General features: G+C 38.8%; 1 protein-coding gene across 2 annotated transcripts in view; it reads left to right on the top strand.

Annotated features, from left to right (window-relative positions):
• RASSF8 (Ras association domain family member 8) overlaps positions 1-12,077 on the top strand; it is a 109,544-nt gene extending 97,467 nt beyond the window's left edge. For both annotated transcript variants that reach the window (XM_080660630.1, XM_080660629.1), the window contains 3 exons: positions 4,271-5,160; positions 7,166-7,310; positions 7,925-12,077. In XM_080660630.1, the coding sequence (XP_080516756.1) occupies positions 4,271-5,160; positions 7,166-7,310; positions 7,925-8,046 (1,157 nt within the window). In that variant the 3' untranslated portion in view covers positions 8,047-12,077. The remainder of the gene's footprint in view (positions 1-4,270; positions 5,161-7,165; positions 7,311-7,924) is intronic.
• Positions 12,078-12,726: the final 649 nt, after the last annotated feature.

Genomic DNA, 12,726 nt, shown 5'->3' with positions numbered 1-12,726 from the left:
TTCTGAAACATTCCCAGTTTCAAATATTGCACCTTGTTTCTGCCATAAACTATTCCAGAGATGTCGTTATTTCAGAGTGCACTTGCTTCTCAAATTTGTATATAAAGCAGAAAGCCTTTGGCAGACCATCCGCCCAAGATATAGTCGAAAAAATGCATTTGCTTTTACAATAAGCTAAACCAAAAGTATGAAAAGATGTATTTCTGCCCTCAAGTAGCTTAGAATTTAAAGTACAGCTAACAAGCCATGGCCAATGTGGCACAGTTGGTTGGAGCGTCACCCTTGCACCAAAATGTGGCGGGTTCAATTCCTGGTCAGGGCCCATACCCAGGTTGCGGGTTCAACCCCCGGTCAGGGCATGTACGGGCGACAACCAATCAACGGTTCTCTCTCACCCCCCTCAATGTTTCTCTTTCTCCACCCCGCTCTCCCTTCCTCTCTCTCTAAATAAAGTACAGCTAACAAAAGATTAGAGAGGAAAAGAGGAGGAGGAAGAAGTCAAGGAGACTGAGGGAAAGGTTTTCTGCTTTACACTACTTTGGGGCCTCGTGTCACTTAAAGTTCAGTGATTCAGTTTTTCCTCTGTTCTCACGTCTTGTGATCTTGTTCCCATATCTCCTTCAACTGAGGCCAAAGCTAGCATTTAATAAAAGCAAATCGATTGAGGCGAGGGCCCAGGGTGGAGCCCGTTTTCTCCTTAAGAAGCCGTGTTCCACGTGTAGTTTGCCCCAACAAAATCAGTTTCCAAACACATTTTATACTGAACTGTAGTTTCGTTTGGTGTCTAACACTTCTTTCTATTCTCTGAAAGTCCCTCCAGAGTAGGAGTCCTGCTTGTTTACCGTCCTTACACCCTTGCTTTGCCTAATGTAGGTATTCAGTGAAACAGTTTCTAGGACGATGCGGGAGGCAACCAGTCAGTGTTTCTCTCTCTTTCTCGTCCCTCCCTCTTCTCCCTTTCTCTCTCTTCCCCCCCCCCCACATCCCTCCCTTCCTCTCTCTTAAAAAAGAGTGGGGTCTATATATATATATATATATATATAGTGTGTGTGTGTGTGTGTGTATTCCTTACAGAGAATATGTTTTTATTGATTTTAGAGAGAGCCGGGGGTGGGGGCTGGGGGGGAGAAACAATGGTTTGGTTACCTCCCATACGCGCCCCAACTGGGGAATAAGCCCAGAACCTTTTGGTGCAAGGAACAACACTCCAACTGAGCCACCTGACCAGGACTAGTCAGTATTTTATTTACCATTACTTGGTTTTAGGTACCAAAGCAGCTTAAACTACAAATGGCACAAACAGGTTGATAGATGTTCCTTTTGTTAGTTTTAAGGCACATCAAGGTGCTATGCAAGGTAGAACTAAGTGTGTCCATTTAATGCATTAAAAGGAGTTTTTGCAGGAGAAATTTGAATCTATCTAAATTAAATAGGATCTGTAGAGCTTTGCCAAGTATAGGTATTAACAACAATGATTATGGGATTTAATTGCATAAACTATCTAAAACCCAATTTCTGTAATAAAATCAAAGATACTAATTCATTTATCTTTTTAAAAAGCTTTTTTATATTGCTGGATGGAATTTTTTTTTTAATTGCACTAAATGTGCATTATTTAACAAAAATGGAAAGCTGGCAATAAGTAATCTACCAAGACATTCTCAAAGGGCAGCAGAACCATTAAGCATTGGAAAAATCAGCTTTATATTTAATTAGGATTAAATTAGAGTCTTTAAATTTTTTAATTTAGCTTGTGTAATATAATGATTCCGTTTTCTTTTTAAACATCATTGGCCTGATGGAATTAGAGGGCCTCTACTGATCTAGTCGAGAGAGAGAGAGAGAGAGAGAAGAACACAGAGGTCCAGTAGCAGGAGTGGGTCCTAAAATTGGTTAAAAAGCAGTGGAGCCAAGAACACAAAGTGCTGTGGTCTTCAGTGAAACAGTGTGTTCCTTGAAGATTTGTCATGTGGCTTTTTTTTGGTAATTTTTAACCTGAAAATAATTACAAACCAATTAGATTTCAGAAGCCAATCCGAAATGCTAAGGCTTTCTTTTTCATTCCCTTCGTTTGCCCAGATATTTTGGTAATAATAACAAATATTTTGTAGCACTTTTCAATTTTACAAAACATTTTTATATTTGACATCTCACTTGATTGTCACAACAACATTGTCAGGTAAGAAAATACTCTCACTGTATTGATGAGGAAACTGAAGCTAAAGGAAATGTACTGATGTGTGCAAATTGTAAGTAGATGGCAGAGCCGGATTGAACACAGACCTTCTGACTCCGGAGCTTTTGTTCTTTCTACTCTGTCCAGCTTTACATGGTTGGGAGTTGCGGAAAGGTGTTTAAGAATCTTTTTAAAGTCAGGTTATTGTCTTATTACATCCCTATTTAATAGAGGTCTCTGCTCAGCCCTAATGTTATGTGATTAACCATCCTATATAATAAAAGCCTAATATGCTAAATGTCCGGTCATCTGTTCAACCAATCAAAGTGTAATATGCTAATGACATGCTAAGGCTGCTCAACCATTCGCTATGACGTGCACTGACCATCAGGGGGCAGACAGTTGACCAGTCAACCAGTCGCTATGATGTGCACTGACCACTAGGGGGCAGATGCTCCGACTGGTAAGTTAGCTTGCTGCTGGGGTCCTGCTAATTAGGACTGAGCAAGATGGGCCGGACATGCCCTGGAGCCCTCCCATGGCCCCGCCCCCTGGCTGGCCCTACCCCTGATGGGCCCCCATCGGGGCGGGCTGGCTGGACCCCACCCGTGCACGAATTCGTGCACTGGGCCTCTAGTGTCTTTAATAATGGCTACCACATACTGAGGACCTACTGTGGACCAGATATGGTAGTAGGTGCTTACTGCACTTGACTCTGACTCTTATAACCTGTGACGAACTGCTACTCTCCTCATACAGAAGTAAAGTTATGCTACTTCCAGTAGGTAATTTACCCAGAATTAAGTCTCCAGTCTGTTTGCCTCCAAAGCTCCAACTTTTCAGCTGCTCCCACCATTCAGGTTTCCTTAAAGGAGAACATTGCACATGCTTAAAGCAGTACCATTCTTCATGTGCTGCTTCTGAATTGCATGCCTGGGTATTCGTATTTATATATCCAGATTTCCATTCAATGACACAGTAATTGAGAAAATACTACTGTTGGTTCAGAAGCTCATAAAATTTAAAAAAAGATGCAGGGATGATAAATCAATAGCTATATATGCAAGCATTATAATTTCTAGATGGCAGGGTTAGTTTATTTTTTTGTAATAACATTAACTGCTAATGGACACTTCTTTTTATTGAGATATAATTAACATGTAACATATTAGTTTCAAGTGTCACCTAATGGACACTTTCAACAAAATTAATATAATCCTTCTGAACCACTCACCTTAAGTGGAAATATTTAGGAAGTTCAAGCTAATGGCATTATATTGTCTTCTGAAACTTTTATCTTCCATAAATTCTAGCTAGGCTCAGTATATTTTTTTTTATTTAAATGTGATTTTATTCTCTTTTTGCTTTTAATACCATTTTTGCCTTTTAAATTTTTTTTTTTTTTTAATCTTTGAAGCTATTACTACCAAAACAGAACAAGACCTCTTCAGGCCCCTCTTTTCATGGGAAACTATTTTGAAGGGTTGTTTCTAGTGAGGTGATTTATTTTATTTGCCGCAGGTGTGCAGGGAGATAGCCTCGGTGTGAACTGAGGGTTTGCCAGCCCCATGGGGAGACAGGAAAGACCTGTCCAGCTGGCTTCATGTCTCCTTTCAGGAGAAGTGGGCCTCCAACCTTCGCAGGTTCTGATGTGCAGAGAACGCAGATGATTTACCAAGTGGAGGTTTATTTAGGTTTTGGAGTTCTACCTGGTCCTTAGGACCAGGTCCTCAAGGCTTCCAGTGGGGCATCCTAGTGTCCTCCTTGGCTTCAGCTGCCTGCCCCCGGCAGGAAGGTCTAGGCCACCAGGTATTTGACAAGAGTGTAAGATTCTCACTGAGGTGTAAAGAATTAAGTTGAATTTCATAGCAAGTCTGAAGAGCATATGCAGTTCACATCCTGTATAAGTTGATGCTGTTACATATGTTAAGAAGTTCAGTGTCTTCAAGTGAAAGTTTCAGAGGTAGTGTGGACTGAACCTTGATGCTAATCAAAAAGAGATGATTATTGAATAGCCTCATTTATTTCATTATTTTAGGTATCGCATGTGCCATTTCGACAGTTTGTTCATATCTTTATTTTTTTTTAACCTAGGTCGAACTGGAAGGTATACTCTAATAGAAAAATGGAGAGATACTGAAAGACATTTGGCACCTCATGAAAATCCCATCATATCCTTAAACAAATGGGGGCAGTATGCCAGTGACGTGCAGCTTATTTTACGTCGGACAGGGCCATCCCTCAGTGAGCGGCCCACTTCTGATAGCGTGGCTCGAATTCCTGAAAGAACTTTATACAGGCAGAGTTTGCCCCCCTTAGCCAAACTGAGGCCTCAGGTTGACAAATCCATCAAACGGAGAGAACCTAAGAGGAAATCGTTAACATTTACAGGCGGTGCCAAAGGGTTAATGGACATTTTTGGAAAAGGTAAAGAAACTGAATTTAAGCAAAAAGTGCTGAATAACTGCAGAACAACAGCAGACGAGCTAAAGAAGCTGATCCGCCTGCAGACGGAGAAGCTTCAGTCCATTGAGAAAGAGCTGAAATCAAATGAAATAGAAATACAGTTTTGGGAGCAAAAATATAATTCTAACCTTGAAGAGGAAATTGTCCGCCTGGAGCAAAAGATCAAAAGAAATGATGTAGAAATTGAAGAGGAAGAATTTTGGGAAAATGAATTGCAGATTGAACAGGAAAATGAAAAACAGCTGAAGGATCAACTTCAAGAAATAAGACAGAAAATAACAGAATGCGAGAGCAAATTAAAGGACTATTTGGCCCAGATCCAGACTATGGAAAACGGTCTTGAGGCAGAAAAATTGCAACGGGAAGTCCAGGAGGCACAAGTCAATGAAGAAGAGGTTAAAGGAAAGATCGGTAAGGTCAAAGGGGAAATTGACATTCAAGGACAGCAGAGTCTGAGGCTGGAAAATGGTATTAAAGCTGTGGAAAGATCTCTCGGACAAGCCACCAAACGCTTACAGGTAGGCACATTTTTACAAAGAGAATGATCATCTATTTAAAAGCATCTATTTTTGACATCTCTGATGAGTGTCCATTTTCCCTTACATTTAAAGTTAGGCACCTGCCTTAGTTTATAACTTTTTTAGAATTCTTGTGACTTAACCATAAAGCTTAAATGTGAGACGAAACCAAAGAGAACTAAAGCCACACTGATCCTTGCTGCAGGGAAAGGCTGTCTCATCGTGGCGGTTGCAGCGGTAGGTAATTGGATATCTGAGAATAGAATCTCAGCTGGAATGGGCACTAATGATGCGATAGTGAATCTCTAGTTTCTTTTAGAGCCGAAAGAGATTACCAAGGATTGGTTTACCAAGGATTGTCTGGCCAGTTGGCTGCTGATCTGTGGCTTCTTCATTGTTGCAAACCCCATCTTCTTTCCTGGGGTGAAAATAGTCCCTTCCCTTCTCCCCTCTCCCCATTACTCTCCTTCGCTTTCCTGAGGAGAAGGGCACAGAGGCCCACCTCTGACTTTCCCCTCTCCAGTCTCCGTCTAAGAGCACTTACATGTCTTCACATATACCCTGGTCACTCAACTTAGGTTCCTTGGATATCCATTTTTGAAAAGACAAGGTGGTGATGTTATGGAAGTTGATGTGAGAAAGACCCACCATTGATTATAGCATGGCTACTTAAATTTAAATTAAATATTCAGTAAAGCTGTTTACAAGCAGTAAGTGAATTTAAGGTTATTTTTAGTGGAATTTGCCCACATCTCAGGTGCTCGACAGCATGTGTCTAGTGCCTCCTGTACTGGACAGTGCTGGTGTGGAAGCCTGCTTGCTGTTCAGAGTGCGGTTCATGCGGCTCCTAACACTTGTTAGAAATTCACAATCCACATTATAACAAGGTCTCCAGTTAGTACCTGTGCACACTGAAGCTCTAGAGGAGCTGCGTTAGAGTGTGAACCGTTCCAAAAGCAGAGAAAGCTAAGGTTCCAGGAAGAACCGATATGATTTCTGTCATTAACTATAGCGTGAGAGGTAAAACTACCCCTTCCCCCAATTTTGAAAATCAGGAATTTCTCACTCTGTAGAAGGTTAACCTCCAATGTGCCAGTATTTTGCTATTTGGATCATTTTGACACTTAAGGGCACAGTTGGAAATTGTGTTGCCTTTGATATTACTTACAGGAAACACTAATTTATGACAATCATTGCTATTAAATCCCACTACCTAGTGAAAGATACCTAATACTAGTAAACTAGTAACATCTCCAAGTACGTCCTACCCTCTAAGTAAGTAAACAACCACTCTTTCCTACAGTGTTTTCCCTGCCCTACCAAGTCCTCAGGCACCCCCAGCCCAGGTGGGGCAGGGAAGGAGAGAAAGAGAAAATCCATTTAAATCACAGAATGCTCTCCTTGCCTTAGACCTTTCCAGCTGTCCAGACTTGATCTCTTTAGGGCTCTTCATTTCTCAAAACTCCTCTTCAGAGACTGAAAACCCCCACAGTGAGAATCTTGTGGGAACCTTGCTTCCCTCCTGCTCTGCTACAAATCTCAGTAATGGACCTCATGAGAACTTCCACAGTTTAGAGAAAACAAGAACCCTGACTCTCGTGGACCAAAGGGCTCTTCATTTTGTAGTCAGTTATGAAGAGGATGAAAGGGACATTTCATTGTGAACAGCTTAGCAAGCTTGCTGTAAGAGCTGGGATGGTGGAAGTCAGTATTTTATTGATGAAAGTGTATAGACCTATTACACTTATTTCATTGGGTACACAGTGTAATCCTAGCAGAGGAAAGCATCACATTTAAGAGTCCAGGCTGTCCTTCATTTGCTTATTTTTTTGGCCCAGGCCACACTAAAAGTGACCTCTGTACCCGTTGTAGCTCTAAGCCTGACTTGTTCAGTGTGCTCCTGTGACAGCCAGCATCCCACCTCAGCCCTGCAGCAGACGGACTGTCACCAGGATGGGTGGCCAATACTGAACCTCCAATTAATAAAACTCTCACTTCTCTCCAGGACAAAGAACAGGAACTGGAGCAGCTGACGAAAGAGCTGCGGCAAGTCAATCTCCAGCAGTTTATCCAGCAGACAGGGACGAAAGTGACCGTCTTACCAGCGGAGCCCACTGAAGTAGAGGCCTCACACGTAGACATAGAAAGGGGTAAGATGTTGAGAAATCTGTTTTTGTTTTTTGACTTTATTCTCACCTGTTAACTTTGCATAAACGTTTGGCATTCAGTAAAGTGTTATCCTAACCATTCAAAGCTAATTCTCTTGGGCCATTTTAAAATTTTTTTTTATGTACTTACTGTTTCTGGGGAAAATCAATAATATTTAGATTATTTATTTACTTGAGTGAGCATGAAATTACCAGATCTTACATCCTTTTCCTGAAGTACGTATGAGTAATAGTCTATTTGAGTTTTAGCTTCTCTCTGTTCCTAATGCCCCTTCTTCCCCTCCTAAAATTAATTAATTTGACCTAATATTTAAAAGACACTTCTAAATCAGTATATGAATGTGGTCTGAGTAACCAAGAAAGAGAAGCAAAGTGCTCACCTTCTTTAAAAGATCAGTAACTGCTCAAATCACTGAAACATGGTGTATCAGCTGAGAGGGGCCAGCAGAGTTAGCCTCGTCACCCAGTACCCACAGCATATTGTAATTGCCTCTATGTGTTCTTTGATTCCTTGGGGCAGAAAAAGTTCTAATTGTTCATATTGCTAAGTACTCAAGCTGATGAGTACATCTGATGACTCTTTGTTTCCTGTTTAGAGGCAGCATTCCAGTCTGGCTCCCTGAAGCGGCCTGGTTCATCCCGGCAACTCCCCACTAATCTTCGGATTCTGCAGAATCCTATCTCATCTGGTTTTAATCCTGAAGGCATATATGTATAACAGTATCTGTCTTTGGGGGAGAGACCCAATAAAGGTACCACGGACAGTAAAGATTCTTTCTTTGATTTGTGCCAATGACAAACAGAGATGTATTTCACAAGCCACCATATCTTTTCCTGTCATAAATAGCATACCACTTGGAGCCATACCCTGTGCACTGATGCTAAAGAACAAAGAAACTGTTTCCACACATGAGCAGTGTTGACATTTTTATCCAGCAGCTGTAATGCAAAGCCTTCATTTTTGTGTGTGGCCTTTGGAGAGCATTAGGAAAGTATTATTCTGTGTGTATACATTTTTAAAAAAAGTGACTTAAGAGTGAAGAGAAGTATGTGACTGGCTTAGTTTAATTTATTCCATGTAACCAATAATGTGTGAATGTTGGTGTTTTACTGTTTTTTATTAATACTTACCTTGTGACCGAATTACATTACGTACTTGTGATTATGACTGTGCGCATGTGGCCAGACTTTCCCCGTAGAATGCTGACTTACAAGTGTCAGAGTGTGCTCCACCATCGAAACGACTCCGAAATAACCCCCTTGGATTTGCTTTGTGACATGTCCTTGCCATTGCTTAATTGGTTGAAATAATTCAGCATTTCTTTTTAATCTGAAGTTTAATATTTTTTTCTTTACAATATTTTCAGTACATGAAGGAGCACATACCAGAACAGAAATATTTTCATGAGGTAAATTGTATGTTTAAAAGGTTTGCAGTGCTTCCGACACTGTAGGACAAAGATGTGAATGCTGAATATCTCTTCAAACAGGCAAGGGGGTTCCTGATACATTACGTTATGTTCCTGCCCCACCTTATCCTTTTACTCTCCTGGGTCCTCAGAGTTGCCATTATATATAAGTTAGAGATATCTGAGGACCAGGTCAGTCTACTTTAGGACGTTTGCTTTAAGTGATATATTTTAAAATAGCCCACTTCATTTGTGTAGTCTTCTGGTGTAAGTGCCCATGGGGAAGGTAGTACTTGCACATCATTTCCTCTGTACCTTATAGACTATTGCCATTTCTCCAATCACTTAGAGAGTGAGAAAGTGGGTTGGACTTAGGTACTTTTTACCAAGGAAATAAAGTTAAATTCAGTGTTCGTTTTCGTTTTTGAGCTTGACTTTTATAGGACATTAATCTCCATTTGTACATATATTTTTTTATTTATGAAACCAAAAATGAGTCAGCACCCCTTTCATGAGTAGTGATTAACTTAAGATTCACAAGTAATATCTAAATGGATGTGGTCAGATACCTCTTCGCCATTTTTACATTCCCTCTGATATAATTAAGATCTTTTTCTGAAATTTCTAGTTTTTAATTCTGAGGAAAATACATCTCTCTATTTCTCACATGTAACAGAGTAACAGTGGATTAGTATATTAATGCCATGGTAACAATAAAAAGATGTAAGTTATAGCTTATGCATGAGGGCAACTTGGGATGTTTTAAATGCATTTGACTTATTTTTGGTTTAATGAATGCTGAGAATGCTGCTATATTTAGGTTTCCAAAGGAAAATTATAAGGATGGCTATGAAAATATATAGAAGCTTCTAGAGAACTGAAAGTAAAATGTAGAGTTGCCTTTTCTAGTCCAGCTAAATGGCAGACCTCAACTAAAGGTATTACTTTCTTTGGGTTCTTGGAGTTACTGAGTTGACCTTGCCATTATACTATTTTGCAAATGACTTGAGAAATAACTGGTTCTTAAATAACCACAACCTATACACATTTGCTCTCAATTTATAATAGTTATTTCATATTTACATGTGGTTGAAATTATGAGAATTAAAAAATCAAAATAATTTGTAGATTTTGTGACAATAATGATTTGTGTATGCCTGATATATGCCTTATTTTTAAAGGGTTCCATCCTATACTAAGAGTCATTTTGTTATTGTTATTCATAGAAATTGTGATCTTATTCACAAAGAAAAATATTTTTATAAATTGATCACATTCTATTTAAAAATGTTAAAAGGTATGTTAAACTTTGCAGTTATAAATTGTAAAGCTGCTTGGCATGCCGTGAGAAACACAAAGTCAGCACCAAATTAATTGTTGTAAATTCTTACCGGCATTAATCTAGTAACTCTAAAGGGAGACTGGCAGCACCTTCCACCCTGCAGTGGCCCTGGGTCCCCCAGCCTTGCATCACGGTGACCTCTCTGATAACTTCATCTGAGTTCTCAGGCTGCCAAATAATCTCTGCAGATCTAATTACGGATAAAAATATTTCCTAGATGAGGAGAGATAGAAACATGAATTTGATGAATGTATTAAGCAGCTGTGCTTTTTAATCAATTCTAGTACCTCTGGAAGCACACCTCTAAGGAATATTTTCTAAGTCTGTTTTTAAAATAGCGCAAGGAAAACTCACTTCCCTAGAACATCTTAAAAAACACTTTAGTTGTTCCTAATCGTTTTTATTCATTGTGAATACAAATGAGATAGATTAAGTGCCACATCTTTGGATACATTGGTGGGGGCTGGACAATAGTATACAAAAACACCGAATATAAAACTTTGAATCTGGGGAATATTCAGGTTCTAAATACTAAATTAGATGACAAGTTCTTTGTTTATTATACTGCAAGTTCTTTTATTGCAATTTTCTATAAGTATTAAATACATTAGAAGATAAGTTTTTTACCAAGGAATAATTTGAAATAGCATTAGTACATATATGACCCTTTCAGTATCTACTGTCCTCAGAATGATCTGTGGTGGGTTGCCAGAGTCCTTTTGTTGTTCTTAGGTGATACTATGGCTTGTTAGCATTTGTTTCTTGTCTTGATGCACAGAGAATTTACATGTGAGACTTTGGTTAGTATTAATAGGAGTTACCCATTCAATTCCCCCGGTCATCACTGAGCTAACCATCAGTTCTCATACTTCAGATTAGTCATAGTCATAAACTAGAGCTTAGACAACACTGACACAGTAAAAATATAGGATGACATGAAATGTGAATTTTAACAGTGTTCAATAAGAGCAAATAAGCATTTGCTTCCAGAGCATACAATTTTTACCTGCATTAAAAGAAAATTTTCCAAAAAAATTTTTTTTCTTTGTGAATAAGAGCAAAACAGTCTGTAGAAAAAAGAAACTGTGTTAAAGCCTTTTCTGTGAACGTCTTTCCAAATTAGAACTATAATAATGGATTGAGGAAATAATACAGAAAAAGCAAAAACTCTTGATTTCAGGTATGCAAAGGGTGTGGGCAGATGGGCAGTTCCCCGTGTGCACTGCCTTTGAAAAATTGGGCCTTAATTTATATGTAAATAGCAATGCTGAGTTCACATCCCCCTTCTACCTACTGAGTTGTCTTTATTAGTCTCTATTGTGTAAAATTTCACTCATAAGTATTACTTTTGTATTATGTCCATTTTTTAACTGCATGTTTATACTCTTTGCTACAGTATTGTTGAGTTTTGAGTAAAGGCCATCAGCTGTATGGAGAAGACAGAACAATCACTATTTATTCAGAATTGCTGCTTTACATTTCCAGAAGAGCTTTCGATGCCAGGACAGTGGCCGCTGGAAAGCTGCAGGAGTTCTATTCCAATGCATTTTATATATTTTTAGAAACCAAATAAATGCAAATAACTATTTAGTATACTAATTATATTAAACCAGCAGAAATATAAAGGCAATAAAGTATATACATATATATATGGGGGGAAGGGAAAGATTAAAAAGGTTTACAACCAGACACGGTGATAGCCCTAAATGTATTTCTCAATCTGTCTTTCTTTATTGACCCCAGGAGGATTTGAGTTGCTGCAGCTTTAAACAGAAAATCACCACATTCACTAATTGTGGACACATAAATATGCTTTTAGTACTGCTTTGCTTATGTACAAATAAAATATCTGTAGTCTGTATATGATATGTAATTATTCTTTTCTTTCGACTTTCACTTCAAAGTGTATATTTTCTGATTATTATCATGAGCTGTAAAACAAAAGATCAATATCTGATATTTCCCAAGTAATAAATTTTCAGGATTCATTGGGGCATTACATTGCTGACTTGTTTCTTATGTGTTTAATATTTTAAAATATAATTTTATTTCCTTTAAAAGATGCCAAAGACAGTAAGTCTGTATATCGGTAACACAAAATTACATTTTTCTAAAAGTAATATAACTAAAAAATTATCTATTGCTGAAATGGTAGCTGTTTCATCCAAGTGAAACTGAATTAAGAAACTAAATGCCTCCCTTTTAATTTCAAAAGTAAAAGAAAAAATTCTTGTCACTCAAGCTCTGTGTTCCCAGATCTCCAAAACCATAAGGGAGAAGAAGAGAAGTAACACGTTAGTACCTACTGGGTTGGGTACAATAGGAGGGACATTCAGCCCCCCAGGGAACTTCTCCAAATCACACAGCTGAGTAGTAGTTTACATGGAATTGAATTTGTACCTTTCAGACACCAGGGTGCTTTCTTATATTCTACGATAAAGCTGCATAAGCTTACCAGTGCCCATTTTCTGCATTTAATCGCTCTTTAACATGGAAGCCTGTAAATTGTCGTTTATGTGTGTGTGCTTTTTAATCCTCACCCAAGAATATGCTTATTGATTTTTTAGAGAGAGGAAGGGTGAGAGAAACGTGAGAAACAATCAATTGGTTGCCTTTCATATGTGCCCCAACCAGGGATAGAACCTGC

The sequence above is a fragment of the Plecotus auritus genome (genome assembly GCF_963455305.1).
Source record: "Plecotus auritus genome assembly, chromosome: 3".
Lineage (NCBI taxonomy): Eukaryota > Metazoa > Chordata > Mammalia > Chiroptera > Vespertilionidae > Plecotus > Plecotus auritus.
This window is presented reverse-complemented; position numbering and strand designations above follow the sequence as displayed.